This window comes from Paroedura picta, chromosome 9 (assembly GCF_049243985.1).
Source record: "Paroedura picta isolate Pp20150507F chromosome 9, Ppicta_v3.0, whole genome shotgun sequence".
NCBI classification, from domain to species: domain Eukaryota; kingdom Metazoa; phylum Chordata; class Lepidosauria; order Squamata; family Gekkonidae; genus Paroedura; species Paroedura picta.
The window spans coordinates 16,636,876-16,652,577 of NC_135377.1; the positions used below are offsets into that span (position 1 = coordinate 16,636,876).

Consider the following 15,702-nt stretch of genomic DNA (forward strand, 5'->3'; position numbering starts at 1 on the left):
TGCTGTTCTTAACCACTACACCACGTTGGCTCTCTGGCAAAGCCAGTTGTATGTCAAAAAGTACCAAAGGAACATTTTGGATGTTGTTAGTAGCAATAAACTACAGAATACAAAAAAAATCCCAAATTGCCTGCTGCCAGAGCTAGCATGGAGACAAAGAGGCGGTGGGAAATTTTAGCTTTGGATCTTGCCTGGACTAGAAACCTGTTTGTATCTCCGCTCTCCTTTCAACTGCAATATAGGAGAATACTGGCCTACTTTACAGAGTTGTTGTACAGATTATATAATCCTTATGTAGCATCTCCACCCTCAAAATATAAAAATATGGGTAAGATGTTCAGAAACTTGTCATTATTCAGAATAAGAATTATCCTCAAATTAATCTAATATACCACATGCCTGCTGTGACATCTACACCTGTAGACCAGCACCAACCTCACCCATGAATTCTATGCATATTTCCTTAGGAATAAATCCTATTGAACTTAAGTTTCAAACATGCATGGGTATCATAATCAGCAAACTGTGTTTCAATTTTATTTGAGTGACCTTGGCTCAGTGGCCTAATCCATCTTTACTCATTGGCCAATCTCAGCTAGATTTATCCACATGCATAGACCTTACACACAACCTCACTACCATTCACATCTAGTCTTTCTCCTGTGTTTTCCCCCTATAGTAATACAAGGTTGGATTCTAATCACTCTTCCACCAAGTCTTCCTGCAACGTTGAAAAGCTTCTTTTCACAAAGCAAGACATTTCTCCATCAGAAAAAAAATCACTACTGAAAATAGCCCCTTGCTTGAAAGGAGACTTAGCCGAACAGTCCTAGGATTAACACTGCGGTCGCAGAGAGAGAAAGATGTGTTTTCTGATTATTGTCTTGCAAGCTGTTCACTGCGCAGCAAAAGATAGTTTCAGCTGGGTAGCACTTACAAGCATGCAGAGTAATGCAGTCAGTGCCCTCGGCAACTAGAGTTTACTGTGTCAAATGGCAAAATCCCTTTGCAAATGATCACAAAAGTGGATTGAAAGTATGTGTGAAAGCACATTTGGTCTGCAGTAGTAGAACAAAACTTGAGCCCAGTAGCAGCTTAAACACCAACAAACATTGTCTGGGGTAATGAAGTGAAGACTGACTCACAAAAGCTTAAGCAACTGATCTACTGGACTAGCCTTGTGTTGCACAACCAGAATTTTTTAAAAATTGACCTGGCACTGCCTTGTTAACCTTTTAACCAGTCTCAAGAATCTAGCTGTTTCACTGACAAGTGGCATACCCAGAATAAAAGCCTGAATGGGCTGAATGCTAAAGGTAAAGGCCAAGTCTGTGGAGGCTGAGAGAGAGAGAGAATAACACAGCTGAGATTCTTTGTAGCTTGAGGACTCTTTTCTGAGCTCCCTTAGATTCTCAGTGGCATCATTTCACCTGTTACGAAATCGACATGGGATGCTTGATTCCGCCACGGATCCTGTTGTTTGCGGTTCTGCTGGTGTGTTTTGGGAGATGCTTATAAGGTCTAGGGACACCTGATACACGTCAGTCACATTAAGCCACACAACATACCTTTAATGGCAAGAAATGGGGTTTCTTTCCAACATATGTCGTAAGGTGTTTGGGTTGTTTTTTATTAAAATATCAAGATTCATTTCAGTGTAGCAAAGTACACTGCCAATAACTAAATGTTTAAAAAAAGAAGTTAACTTTCACCCTAAAGCACGGAGGAAAAAACATGTCTTCCAGTTTCTGGCATGATTCACTGAACACAACATGGTGAGACTCAACGGAAGAATCAAAGGCTGGCATGCTGAGCGAGGAACGTTCTTATTCGTTGTAAAAGCTCTTTCTTTACGCTGTCGGGTACCAAAGCTGAAATACAATTAGGAAAGGGCAGGGGTGAGAAAAAATCATTATCCTGTGGTCCCTGTATTATTTTTCTATGGATGCAAAATCATTTTTGAGCACTGTATTGAGATTCCACTGGAATCACAGTGAAAGAGGAGCAGCTCTTTGGGTTGCATTCTCCCCTTGACCATAATGCATAATTTGGGGTGCAACAGAAACAAATGCTTTCTATGCTGGTGCAGCCTGAACACACCTCTAGCCATTCTCTTACCTCTGCCTTTTGGAGTGATTTCTGCCACCAAATCATCGACGGTAACGTGTTCTAATCCCTTCTCTTTGATGACATCTAAAACAAGGTAGACATAACAAATGCACCATTTCAGAACTCAGAAACAGGCTCTCCTCATCTAGCTGCAGGCACCTAACAGGGTTTTGGAGCTGCATTTTTTGAAAAGTAGCCCCCACCTCAATCATGCTATTTGGCAAAGGAATTTCTGATGTAGCCCTCTTGGATTCCCTCGTTTATTCTCTCCATCCCACACATTCCTCTTCAACATTAACCGGGGGGGGGGGGGGGGGGGAAGGAGGGCATTATCCTTGGTGCTGATGGGAAGAGATAATTTGATTGGCAGAGAAAAAGGAATGGAAGTGAGCCTACAGGGTGCTCCTGATGACTTACACTCTGTTAAGAGAGATGCGTATTAGTTTAGAGAGGCTAAGAGACAGATGAGCCAACAAGACAAAGATAATAGGATCAGCTACCACATACTCTGTTGGGTGTGAAAGAAGCACAGAATTTGCTCTCCACTGACCCACAGCCCATGCTTCCTCCTCTCCGCTGTAGACTCCCCATTATCATGGTTCTTAAGTCCATATAAACCCACCAACATCATCCTTATAGGTAGTCACAGAGAGATCCAACAGGAAGCTGGAAGCCTGCATTCTGCAGGGGACTGGACTAGATGACCCTGGAGGTCCCTCCCACTCTATGTTTCTATCTGCTGCCACCTTCTGCCACGGACACATAGGATCCAGCCCCAAATTTACTATGGAGTCAAAGAGGCAAAGCAAATGAACACTGAGATGTATTTTCTATTTTCTCACAGTATTTTGTTGTTATTGGTCAGAGGACTTATTCATCTTAAGTAACCTCTGGAATCAAAAATCTAGTTCTACAAGGCACTGGATTCTACAACACAGTATCTGAGCCTCCTAGGATGAGCTTTCAGTCTGTCAACATTTCAAAGGAAGTCTGCAAATTCTTATTTAGACATGCATTTAACAGGCATCAGGTCACTGGAATCGACTGAATATTACCTTTACAGTGTGCCTTTAACTGATCTTTCCAGCCACATTCAATTAACTTGGCTCTTAGTAATTCTTTTAGGCTGGGGAAAAACACACACAAAGTTAGACACCTGCTAATCAACATAACATGTTTTTTGTAAGTGTCTGGTAATGTAGGCAATCGAACAACAGTTTTACTGGTCTCGGTTCCCCTTTAGTTGGGGTGGAGGAGGATGGACGACAAGCATTCTATACAATTGCAAATGAATTTAAAAATAAAAGCAATAGTGATTAAAAGGAATACTTGGATTCTGAACGCTCTTCTACCCAATGAGAAAACTGGTCTTGCCAACCTGGCCAGACAAGCAAAGGCAAATCAAAACCGCTCTGTATTTGATACAAATTGTTGTCCGAGACTCTTGGGCCACGGAACTTTTAATAACAAAAGAAGGATAAGGATAGAGATTGTCTGGAGGACTGGGCATGGATGAAAAGCTGGGCTAGAAATTTTAAAATAAATGAGTAGATCAACTTCTGCATGAGCCTTGGTTAATGTATCTTCAAGTTTTCTTAAACTCGACCGGATGCAAATAAATTCACATCAGCTAGCAGCAAACCTTGATTTACAAAGATCAAAATCGGCATTCACAGTGTTACACACAGTCACTAAAACATGTGCATGTTTTTCACACTGCTACCCTGCCCCCCCCCCAGGCCTTCTGGTCTGATCAAGTATACTTTGATCATACAGTGAGAATGTAAGTGACACAATATATTCATATAGCTGGGATGAGAAACAAAGGCCACGGACCGCTCACGCTCTCCTGTTTCAATGAGTTTTTGGTTAATGGTTGCTCTCATCTGGGCATCTTTGTTCATTTTCTTCCAAGTCCGTATACACAAAACAGGTCTATGAAAAAGGAAAGCACAAGATTAGAAATATTGCCAGGGTACACTGACAATGAACTTCCACTCTAAGCTGGGGGAGGAGGGGGCACGCACTTCCGAGCCAGCAAGCTGAAGGCACTCCACTAGCCATGTTTTGTGGCTAGCCAGGGGTGTGACAAATTTCTTGGCTTTACTGGGACCGCAAAGCCAGTGGAAAGCTTCCTCTTAAGTCTAGTGGCCATGTTCAGTTTGGTGGGAAGGACAGATCCCTCATTGCTCTGAGATTCTCTAGTGCGTGCCTGCACTGGTTTGCTTTGTATAGCCAGATACAACAATAAAACAATGCTTGCCACTGATCTCTCTCCAAATGCAGGACAATAGCTATCTGTTGATTAGTTAGGAAGCACAATTATTATTTTTTTAAAATGTAAACAGTAAGGTCACACATTCGTGACTATCAGTGCAATCCTAAACACAATGACATCCTTCTCTGAAGTTAATAAATTCAATTCATGAGAGGAAAATAGACATTAAAAAACATGCTAAAACTTACATTTTAAAAAAGGAGCCCACAGAATACAAGTTTTTTGACACTAGCGTGGATGTACTAGCTTACCGCTGCTTCTGCCAAGAAAGAAGATAAAAATAATTTTAAAGCAATAGAATGATTTTTATCCCACCCTTCCATGAAGGACCTCCAGGGGCATACCACAGTCTCCTCCCCCCCCCACACCCATTTTATTTTATTTTATCATAGAATAGCGTAATCTAAATTAGACCCACCGGGGTGTGGCTGGGCCAGGTTAGTTCAATTTTGTCAGACTGCAAAAGCTAAGATCTGGTTAGTATTTGGATGGAAAAACATTAAGAAAGTCGGGGTCACTATGCAGAGACAGGCAATGTCAAACCACTTTTATTTGTCTCTTGCTAGACCCCTACGGGGTGGCCAGATGTCAGCTTTGACTTGACAGCGCTTTCCACTCTGACTCAAAAAAACCTGGAGACGAAACCAGGACCATGGCAATCCACAATTCAGCCCTAATTTCACTGAAGACAACAGTTTTAGAAGGGTTTAGGGTTGTTCTTGGTTTTTTTGGGGGGGGGGGGAAGAGGAGGGCTGCCAAGTCATAGCTGACGTATAGCCACCCCGTAGGTTTTCAAAGCGAAAGATGTTCAGAGGTGGTTTGCCATTGCCTGCCTCCAAGCTGCAATCCTGGTATTTCTTGGAGGTCTCCTTTCTAAACACTAGCCAGGGTTAACTGTGCTTAGCTTCAAACTGAGGTGGGGTTAGCCTGGGCTGCTCAGTTCAGGATATACAAGCTCCAGTATACAATCACTGAGTTGGAAAAGGCCAAGAAGGCCATCTAGTCTAACCCTCTGCTCAAGGCTTCCCCATGTCCTTATGCCAGCAACTGGCATCTAGATCAGGGGTAGTCAACCTGTGGTCCTCCAGATGTTCATGGACTACAATTCCCATTCTCATGGGAATTGTAGTCCATGGGGATCTGGAGGACCACAGGTTGACTACCCCTGATCTAGAGGAATGCCACATCTGAACATGGAGGTTTCATTTGGTCCTCACCATGTCAAACAGCCACGAGGGCATGAAGGTGCCGTTTACTAAGACCAATTTGGGATCTATCCCCCTCCCTTAAAAAAAAAAAAAAAGCTCCTGGCAGGGAGTTCCACAAGTTAGTTTCACCTTTTGCACAGAATCAAGTGGATAGCCGTGTTTGTCTGAAGTGGCCCAACAAAATCAGAATCCAGCCTTGAAGACCCACAAAGATTTATTCAAGGCGTGAGCTTTCGAGCGCAGGCACTCTTCCTCCGAAAAACTGGAACAAGGACCGCAAGCATACAGATATAAAACAAAAGTAAATGGCAGCCAATTAGTAAACTGTGTCATAATATCCAAATTAAGCCATATGATGAGAATTCTTTACTAATTGGCCACAATTTACTTTTGCCTTATATCTGTAAGCTTCCGATCCTTGTGCCAGCTAGTCTGAGGAAAGCTCACGCCTTGAGTCAACCTTTGTGGGTCTTCTTCAAGGTGCCGGTGGCCTCAATTTTGGGGGCACACAAGACTTTCCTTGGGCCTCTCCTGAAGCGACCCGCCCATGAGTTTTGGAGACCCGGGGAGGAGAAGGAGGAGGACCGCGCTCTCCCCAGCCGTCCTCTCCTTCCTCCTCGTGGCGTTGCATGGGCCAGAGCAGGGGTAGTCAAAGTGCGGCCCTCCAGATGTCCATGGACTACAATTCCCAGGAGCCCCTGCCAGCGAAAGCTGGCAGGGGCTTCTGGGAATTGTAGTCCATGGACATCTGGAGGGCCGCACTTTGACTACCCCTGGGCCAGAGGGATTCTCCCCCTTGGGGCGGGGGGGGGGGGGCTGCTTTCCCCGCTGCCTTCCGCCCACCGCGGCCCAGCCCCTGCCCGAAAGTCTCCAGCCCTGGGGCAAAGGCGGGAGGGCTCCCCGGGGCCCCGACCCAAGTTGGCCTTTGCGAGCCAAGCACACGCCCCTTCCCAGTCCCGGTCAATGGCAAAGAGCAGGCCGTCCCCCAAAAGACCGAAAGCCTCCTTCGGGCACCTGCCCTCTCCGCGGAGCCTTACCCACGGACGGCCCCCGCCACCCGAACTCGCGACACCGCCGCTGTCTCCAGGGCACCCGCGACTTAACCCTATTAGAAGCGGGGCGGGGAGGGGGGGAGACACCGGCCCCTCCTCTCTTCGAGCAGAGATCCTCGGGAATTGTAGTCCTCGGCCGACTCTCATTCCCCGCTGGACTCTCAAGAACCACAACTCCCAGCATGCCCCGCCCTCACTTCTCGCTCATGGGCATTCCTCAAGGTAAAACTACGCGTCCCATAATGCCGTTCCGGTCTCGTTTCTCGGCCCGGGACGGGGAGAGGCGGCCGTGGCCGACTCCGGAAGCGGCGCGCCAGACGAGCTAGGAAACTACTCCTCCCGGCACGCCCCGCGCGCGTCCATCTCCCGGCAGCCCCGACGTCCGAAGCTTCGGCGGAAACTTTGCCGGAACTTGTTCGCCGCGGGCATGGAGGCGGCGGTGGCGGCGCATTGCTCGCTGCGCGTGCAGCGGCTGCTGCTGGACCCCAAGTTCGAGGGCTACAAGCTCTCCCTGGAGCCGCTGGCCTGCTACCAAGTGCCGCTCGACGCGCGTGAGTGCCGCAGAGGGGGGCCGCGCTCCGGGAGTCCTGGGTTCGAATCCCCGCTCGCCCTCAGTCTAGCCTACCTTGCAGGACTGTCGTGAAAATGAAACGGAGGAGGGGGTCGTCCCAGGCCCGATGGACCGCTTGCTCGCGTCGTTCTTTTTGGCCTAGGGTTGCCAGCTGTGGGTAGGGAGATCCCTGGAGGCTTTAGGGGTGGAGTCGGCAGTGGGAGGGATTGGAGGCAGGGAGAGATCTCAGCGGAGTATAATGCTGCGGAGTCCACCCTTCCAAGCGGCTGTTTCCTCCAAGGGAAGTGTTCTACGTGGCATGGAGATGAGCTGTAATTCCAGGGGATCTCCAGGACCCACCTGGGGACTGGGATCCTGGGGTTGCCAATTTTGGGTTGGGAAAGGCCTGGAGAGTCTGGGGGGGGGTGGAGGTGGGGTTTGGGTTGGGAAGGGACTTTAGTGGAGTAGAATGTGATGGAGCTCACCCTCCGAAGCTTCCTTAACCGGACCCACTTCACGGAGTTGTTGCATTGAGGAAGTGTTTGGGTTAGAGGGGTGTTATCCAAAAATGGAAAAGACCCAGGTTCAAATCCCCACCCTGCCAAGGAAGTTTTCTGGGAGTTCTGGGGTCAGCACAGATTTTCAGCTGAACCCGCCTCGCAGGGTTGCTGTGAGGATCGTGTGGTAAACCCCATCAGAGAGGGGAAAGTGCAGTATACATGAAATAAGTGTTGCAGTAGGGATTGTCCTGCGCTAGACTCTTGAACAGACCACCCTGGGAGGACTACAGTGAGTATAAAATAGTATGAGTGTGACTGTGAACCAGTCAATCCCCCTAAGATCTAACCTACCCCGGTGGGTTGTTCCAGGGGTAAAATGGAGAACTGGGTGCCTTTGGGCGAGTCACAGTCTTCCCTAGCCTAACCTACCTCACAGGAGTCTGCTGCCCTGAACTGCTGGAAGGAATGTTGGGAGACAGGGAGGCCTGAGCCCTGCAGGCATCATAAAGAGAGATTTATGATGTCACGAAAGGAGAAGCAGCCAGGTATTCTGTCCCATCCCCCCACTATGACTCAATCCAGATGGGAGCTCCCCTCCCCGGGCTGGGCCTTGCCAGGTGAAGCCCAGAAGAACCAGGTGTTTCTCTGCTGTGCTTAGATCCAGTTGGGTTTCCTTTTCTTTTGCCTTAGTGAGGCTGTCAGAGGAAGGCCAGGCCCTGCTTCTAGCGCCCCCCCCCCCCCCCCCCCGTAAGTTTCATCTGAGAGCCCTTGTCAAGTCACTCCCTGGGGAGCTTTTGCAACTGTTAATAAAGTTAGATTCAAGTGGGTAGCCGTGTTGGTCTGAAGCAGCACAAGAAAACAAAATCAGAGTCCCGTGGCACCTTTAAGACCAACAGAGATTTATTCAAGGCGTGAGCTTTCGAGTGAAAGCACTCTTGATTTGTGAATCATGCTTGGCTAAAAAGCAAGGTGAAAACATAAGATGCTAAAGCTGATTTGTGAACCAATGTTGACTCAAAAGCAGAATGAACACATAACTAGCATAACTTTAGACCTCTAGTCTATCTAGCCCAGCTTGGTGCCAGCTGTCTGGTGTCTCTAGAAAGGTGTATTTTCTGCACCTAATCATTTACCCAACACCATCTGTATGGAAATCTTGTGCTTTGCCACTGAGCTATGACCCCAGCATCCTTGCAGTGCCTTGGGATGTCCAAAGTGTTTTCCACATCCCTTGAAGCATGCTTACTTATTTATACTCTGCTTTTTCCCCTATGGGAAACCAAAGTAGCTTATAACATAATTCTGCCCTCCTTTCTCCATTTTATACAATGCAATCCCGTAACATGGCCCAGTGTTCACTTCTCTATTACACAGGAGCAATCAAAAGCAGAATCAAGCTAAGCCCAACTAGTGAGTTTGTGACAAAAATTAGGATTCAGTTGGGGACTCCCTAGTTCGTAGCTCAGACTTTTTACCCCACCCACCCCATATGCATAACTGAAGCTCCTAGTCTGGAATGCCATGTCTGTCCGGAAGATCAATTCAGTTGGGTAGCTGTGTTGGTCCAAAGCAGACCGAGAAAGTTTAATTCAAGGTGTAAGCTTGGCAGTACATGCACTCTTCTTCACATACATTGAAGCAGAAGCCACACAGCATTGCATAGAGTTAGTGGTTGGGAAGGGGTTTTGTCAGGAACGGCTAGTTCATTAATTTTGTTCCATTGGTTTCCTGGGCCTGACTACCCCCTTTAACAAAATAATAATAATTCAGTGATACATTCAAGAAAAAGAGAAAAGGGTATCTACACAATAAAATTGAACGTGTAAAATATAAAATAATACAGTATAAAATACATTATCTGACTACCACTTTCTACAAAGACAGACGTGGTATTTTAGGATGCATGTGTGTTTAAGAACCTTTTAGTCACGAAGTATGCAACAGATCTCAGGTTTGGGATTATTAATTATTATTTCTGTGTCTATTTTTAATGCACTGGTTAAAAGTGACCATGGTGTAGATTTCCTTAGGAAACATTATTTCAAAAAGAAAAGGAAGCAATTCAAGTTGGGCATGCAACACTGAAGTGAACCATACGTCTGTTATAATGCTGCATAGTTCTTTCTGTCTGTATTAGAGAAAGAGGAATTGAGATGGGGTGGGGTTGGGAATCTATAAGAACAATAGCTAAATACAAAGAAATAACCTGCTTGACTGCCAATCTCAAAAGTTCTTCAGTCAAGAAATGTATACCGATTCCAATCGGACCCCAAGAAACATAAGCCTTTTCTAATATCAGAACCGGACCTTTATTGACATACAAAAAGAGAAAACTGGAAAAAGTGCATCATAAAGCGTTAATTTTAGACAGCTGTAAAAACTTGGCAACCAGTTCCATTACTAGAATTTTTTTTGTTTGCTAGCAAGGAAATGATTCTGGCCTTGTCAAATCCAACCAAATGGGTGATGAGCTGCCCAGGGCTAGTGACGTCAAGCGGACAATAGCAAAATGCAAACTAAACAAACTTTTCAAATATAACCTTTACTGAGACTTACTAACAATTGGTACGTGCTTAAGTCAAAAATGTTTTGACCCATGCGTCACATTCATTTAAAAACATCCCCATTTGGTGTTTTAAAAAGCCAAAAAGCATGATGCAAACAATAGAGGCTCTTATAGTCACTGCATATAGGCATTTATTTATTTATGCCCCATTTTTCTTCTTGATAGGGACCCAAATCCCCTTACCAACAATGCTTTCCCCTCTTCCCTTTTATCCTCAAACAATCCTGGGAGTCAGTTCAGGTGTGAGAGTGTGTGACTGGACCAAGATCACCCAGCCTGCTCCCATGGCAGAGTGAGGAATTCAAATCTGGACCTTCCAGATCTTAAATGTGACGCTACCCACTAGGGATGGGCATGAACAAGGCAAAATTTGTGCCAAATTTTGGGCAGATCGGCGCTCGGGAGGCAACGTTTGGTATGCACATGGTCTTCAAAGAAAACTCCAAAACGCCCTGGCCTAGTGGAATTATCTGGGTCCAGTGTACCTAAGAGACCGTCTCTCCGCCTATATCCCCCAAAAGAGCGTTACGCTCTGCCAATGCCAACTGGCTAGTGATCCCTGGCCCCAAAGAAGTACGTCGGTCTTCAACAAGGGCCAGAGCTTTTTCTGTCCTGGCCCCCACCTGGTGGAACGAGCTCCCTGAAGAGATCAGGGCCCTGTCCGAACTCCCAACATTTTGCAGGGCCTGCAAAAGGGAGCTCCTCCACCAGGCATTTGCCTGAGACCGTCAACAGGTCCCCCCTCAGACATCCCTCCATGGCCTGAACCAGTCTGTCCTCTCGGGGGCCTTGGCTGGGTTCCGTCCCTGTTGTATTGCTTACGATCACTGAAATTGTTGTTTTTGCTGTATTTGTTTATGTTGTGTACTAATTCGTTCCATGTATCCTGCATGTTGTATGTAAACCGCCCTGAGCCATATGGAAGGGCGGTATAGAAATCAAATAAATAAATAACTGAGAATGGGAGATTCCTATGCAAAACCCAAAAGCATGCAAAATGAGCAAGGTGAACATTCACTCTGGATAAAGATGGTGATATAAAGTGTGTGTGTGTGTTACAGCCCTAATGGCCCATGCAAAATCCAGAACATTAATCCAAATCAGTGTAATACCTTTTCTTAGCCATTGATGTTGATGATAAACAACATAATTAGGCAAAGGAGTGCCTGTGTTGAAGGAAGGTCTCGGCTCTCTTGAAGATGCAGTCACAGCCCTCCCGGGAATGTGTATTTCTGCTCCAGCAGGATCTAGCCGCCAGGTGGCAGTGCAAAGCAAAGAACATTCTTAGGCGGTAGCATTTTGAGATCCTGAAGGTTGCTAGAAGGGTCTGTCCGTACGCTGGCACTGCCTAACTTGCATTGACTGGTCCAGGGGCTGTGTTGGTGCACTGGTGCTGTCACTGACAAATCTGCTAAAGCAGGGGTAGTCAACCTGTGGTCCTCCAGATGTCCATGGACTACAATTCCCATGAGCCCCTGCCAGCAAATGCTGGCAGGGGCTCATGGGAATTGTAGTCCATGGACATCTGCAGGACCACAGGTTGACTACCCCTGTGCTAAAGTATTCTGTCCCAGAAACCACTCTCCCCCCCCCCTTGATATGCCTTTTATTTGTGTGTGTTTGTGTTACAAATTACAGCTTCTTTGAAACTGGTAGTTTTGCAACAGGCTTGCGAAACTTACTAACTTGGGTAGCAGTCAGTTGTGTTTTTCTGGATTTCAGCTGCTGTAACAAAAAGCAGTATGAGAGGCAGCATGGCGTAGTAGTTAAAAAGCAGCAGCTTCTAATCTGGAGAAACGGGGCTGGATTCCCCACGCCTCCTCCACATGCAGCCAGTTGGGTGACCTTGGGCCAGTCACAGTTCTCTCAGAGCTCCCTCAGACCTGCCTCCCTCATAGGGTGTCTGTAGTGGGGAGAGGAAGGGAAAGGCCATTTAAGATTCCTAAAGTGAATTGTGAGTAGGTGGGCAGAAGGGATCGTGTCGGTGCTTGGCTCTTGTGGCCCTTTCTTGCATGCCCAGGGGAATGCCGATCACCACTTTGGGGTCAGGAGGTGAATTTCTTCCTGGCCAAATTGGCCAGGGATTTGGGGGGTGGGGGTTAGACGGGAGAATATTATCTGGACATGGAGTTGGGGTCACTGTGGTTGGCAGATAGTTATGAATTTCCTGCATTCTGTAGGGGTTGGACAACATGACCCTGCAGGTCCCTCCCCACACTATGATTCTATGAATAGCGGGGTATTAAAAATCCAGCTCCCCTCTTAAGAATATGTTTGGGCATTTGGGCTCCTGAGTAGTGACACTAATAAATGCAAGATTCAAGTTCACTGACACCTGCAGGATTTGGGGGGTAAGAGCTTTCAAGGGAGGAGTGTTTTTCCCACCTTCCGACTGTGGCCTCAGGCATCTCTATGACTTGTATCTAATGAAGGTAGCTTTGACTCTGAACAGCATCCGCCCTGAAAATCATTTTGGTCTTTACAGTGCTGCAGAATGCATCTGAAACGATACACACAAATAACTGCATGTGCACAACATTATGTTTTTGCAAAGGAAAGCCACGAGCTTGGGCTAGCTGGAAAGATGTGATTTCAAAGGCAAATGTTCCAAAGATCCAGGGCTGCTTTGTTCCTGTTGGCAGCTTTCTTTTCCTTTGCATTTCTGGGCTGCCATGACAATGGATGCTTCAGACAACAGGAAAGAGAGCTTCATCTTTCCCTGCTTCCTCTGTAAATACAACCTAAGTTAGGAGCAGCAGATGGCAGTCCAGCGATGCTTTCTTTTGACTGTCAGCTCAGCTTCGAGTGTGCTTGGGGGAGAAAAATCAGAACACACTTTTCAGCACGACTTTTACTGTAGACCCAGGTTCCAAACAGCCATTGTCCATGAAGCACCCAAATCAGAATTCTTTTTTACAATGCTGAAATAGTTTTGCAATCTTTCGTACATTAAAATAGTATCTCTCCCCCCTCCGGCTTTGTTTTTCAGCGGTAGCAGAAGTCAAACTTCGAGATGAGCAGTACACCTTAGAACACATGCGTGCCTTTGGCATGTACAATTACCTGCAGCTAGACTCCTGGCACCAAGATAATGTCTACTTTGTCGATCAGCTTGGAAGAGTCATGAATTTATCTGTTACTCTGGTAAGACCATGGGGGGGGAGGGAACAAACCATCAGGCATCCGGGGTTGACATCTCCCACCCCCCTTGTGAGGGTCTCAGCTTCCTAGCTGTCAAGATTGTGCAGTCATTGGGGTGAAGTGATGTAGAGGTGGGTGTCCTTGCAGGCCACCCAAGTGAGTCCCCTGCTCCTTTTGAGGAGGATGCATGAATAACCAATGATGAAAACTGAAAAACACAGAAAAAAGAGACATGGGGGCGGGGGGAGGGGAGAAAAACACCGAAAACATTGGCATGTCTCTTTTTCTACACCATGGTTTAAAACATTACCTATTGTCTCTCTTTGCCCCCTTAAAAAAAGAAAAGAAAGTAGCAGAAGAAAGTTAGAGAAGGGCATTGTGAGGCACTCCCATTTATCCTCAGGGGGTTGTTGTATGTGGTAACAGCTCCACTCCATCTTGCAGGTGTTGCCAATTGGGACTCTAAGCCTACAAGGCCCCTTACCATCTTTGAGGCCAACATAAGGGATGAGATTATCAGCTCATCCTGGGAATCTGGGAGCTTCCGGGGGGAGGGGGAGAAGCAGGAGAGGGGAGGTAATTTTCCAGAAGACTCCATCAAGAGTTGGTCATGACTGGTTGGTCACCATCGCTTGATCTCTTGTGGCCTAAAAGGGATAACTGAGGACTCCTGGAAGGAGAGACCAGCTTGCATTCTGACGGATTGGGTCCTGTTGGCTTGCAAATGGGCAGCACCATGGAGAGCGCTTGAGCCTGCAGTTTCATGACTGTAAGAAGAAGAGTTGGTTCTTGTATGCTGCTTTTGTCTACCCAAAGGAGTCTCAAAGTGGCTTACAGTCGCCTTCCCTTTCCTCTCCCCACTACCGGCACCCTGTGAGGTGGGTGAGGCTGAGAGAGCCCTGATAACAGTGCTTGGTCAGAGCAGCTTTATCAGTGCCGTGGCGAGCCCAAGCTCACCCAGCTGGCTGCATGTGGGAGAGTGCAGAATCGAACCTGGCACTCCTAAGCACTACACCGCACTCCTAACCACTACACCAAACTGGCTCTGTATTAATACAGTGTGCTATTAATACAATTCTGGATGTGACAGTTAGTTGAGCCGTCGTTTCATATCTTCTGACCTGCTTTGTTTTAGAGACTTGCTGGTTGATAAACGGATGTTCGGAAATCTGTTCTAGTCAACTTCATATATATTTTCACAAAGTCTGCTTCTTGTGCACACCAGCCGTGGAAACCCACAGGCCTCGTTTCTTCTGTGGTGTTCCAGCTCTTTCCCTCGTACGTTCGGCCTCAAAAACCTGCCTTCGCCCACCCATGTTTGTGTGGAGCATGGAGCAAAGGTTAAATCGGCCCCAGCTTAGCTCTGCCTGTTTCTGTCAGGAAACCCGCACATGTTGGATAATGAGTTGAGGCCATGCAATTGTGTGGGTTAAGATCAAATCCAGGGTCGCTGTTGACAGCTTTCTCTGTTCCCACTTCTGACTGCCCTGCGCCCACAAGCTTAGCATTTGCTGCAACTGTTTCACATATGCACTGTTCAGAACCCCAATATATCTGTCTGCCCGTCGCTCCACATGGCCATGGAGCATCAAGGGGGAAGGCACAGTGCCACGGGCAAGATATATACAGCTGGTATAGTATGGCTTATATGAAAGTTAGTAGAAAATGAAATACGGTGCTCTAAGCTCAAAAGGGCTGGTTGGGAAAAGAAATTTCATAGCTATGCCTATTGCAGGGATTACCAACCAGGGGTCTATGGGGGGGTTGTGAAATGGCATGTTATGGGAGGGGGGCTGTCTTCCCAGCTCCTTCTCTTATTTTCGGCCTGCACAAGGCAGAACTGCCACAATAGTAGTAAAATAAGAGTAGACAAGAAGAGGTAGTTTTGAAGCTGCCGATGGCAAAAACTTTATTCAAACAATATAAACTGTTGTTTGAATAAAGTTTTTGCCATCGCCAGCTTCAAAACTACCTTGTCTGCTCATCTTTGGCTGACAGGTCGTCTCTGCTTCTACAGTAGTAGTAAAGACAGGGAGAGGGAGCAAAAGGAGAGTTAGTAATGTGGGGAGTGATGTCACTTCCAGGGGTGTGGCAGGGGGACGTGGTCAGCTGACATCATTTCCGGGGATCTTTGAAGTCTGAAAAATTATTTCAGGGGCTCCTCCATGGTCAAAAGGTTGAAAAAGGTTGGATTACTGCATTATGGGCCTCAGTGACTATGTTGTATTTCACTGTCTTTATCTTGGCTTTGTCAGTTTTTCCTGTCATATTCTGGGTGCTTTAAAAAGTATTTATTAT

The 15,702-nt window shown here is 46.7% G+C and overlaps 2 protein-coding genes across 3 annotated transcripts in view; one reads left to right on the forward strand and one right to left on the reverse strand.

The window, feature by feature from the left end:
- Positions 1-1,550: 1,550 nt before the first annotated feature.
- On the reverse strand, positions 1,551-8,149 carry ENY2 (ENY2 transcription and export complex 2 subunit). 2 transcript variants are annotated; one of them, XM_077351649.1, is made up of 6 exons: positions 8,127-8,149; positions 4,576-4,646; positions 3,946-4,044; positions 3,165-3,235; positions 2,119-2,193; positions 1,551-1,871 (listed from the first exon to the last, which is right to left on the reverse strand). In XM_077351649.1, the coding sequence occupies exons 3-6, from the start codon at positions 4,011-4,013 to the stop codon at positions 1,795-1,797; spliced, it is 291 nt and encodes a 96-aa protein (XP_077207764.1). In that variant the 5' UTR covers positions 4,014-4,044; positions 4,576-4,646; positions 8,127-8,149; the 3' UTR covers positions 1,551-1,794. The 2 variants fall into 2 exon arrangements, with proteins under 2 accessions (XP_077207764.1, XP_077207763.1); XM_077351648.1 differs by lacking the exon at positions 8,127-8,149 and adding an exon at positions 6,633-6,771.
- The window catches only part of NUDCD1 (NudC domain containing 1), a 46,801-nt gene continuing 38,038 nt past the window's right edge, over positions 6,940-15,702 (forward strand). Inside the window, exons 1-2 of the mRNA XM_077351647.1 lie at positions 6,940-7,198; positions 13,253-13,407. Of these exons, the coding sequence (XP_077207762.1) occupies positions 7,075-7,198; positions 13,253-13,407 (279 nt within the window). The 5' untranslated portion in view covers positions 6,940-7,074. The remainder of the gene's footprint in view (positions 7,199-13,252; positions 13,408-15,702) is intronic.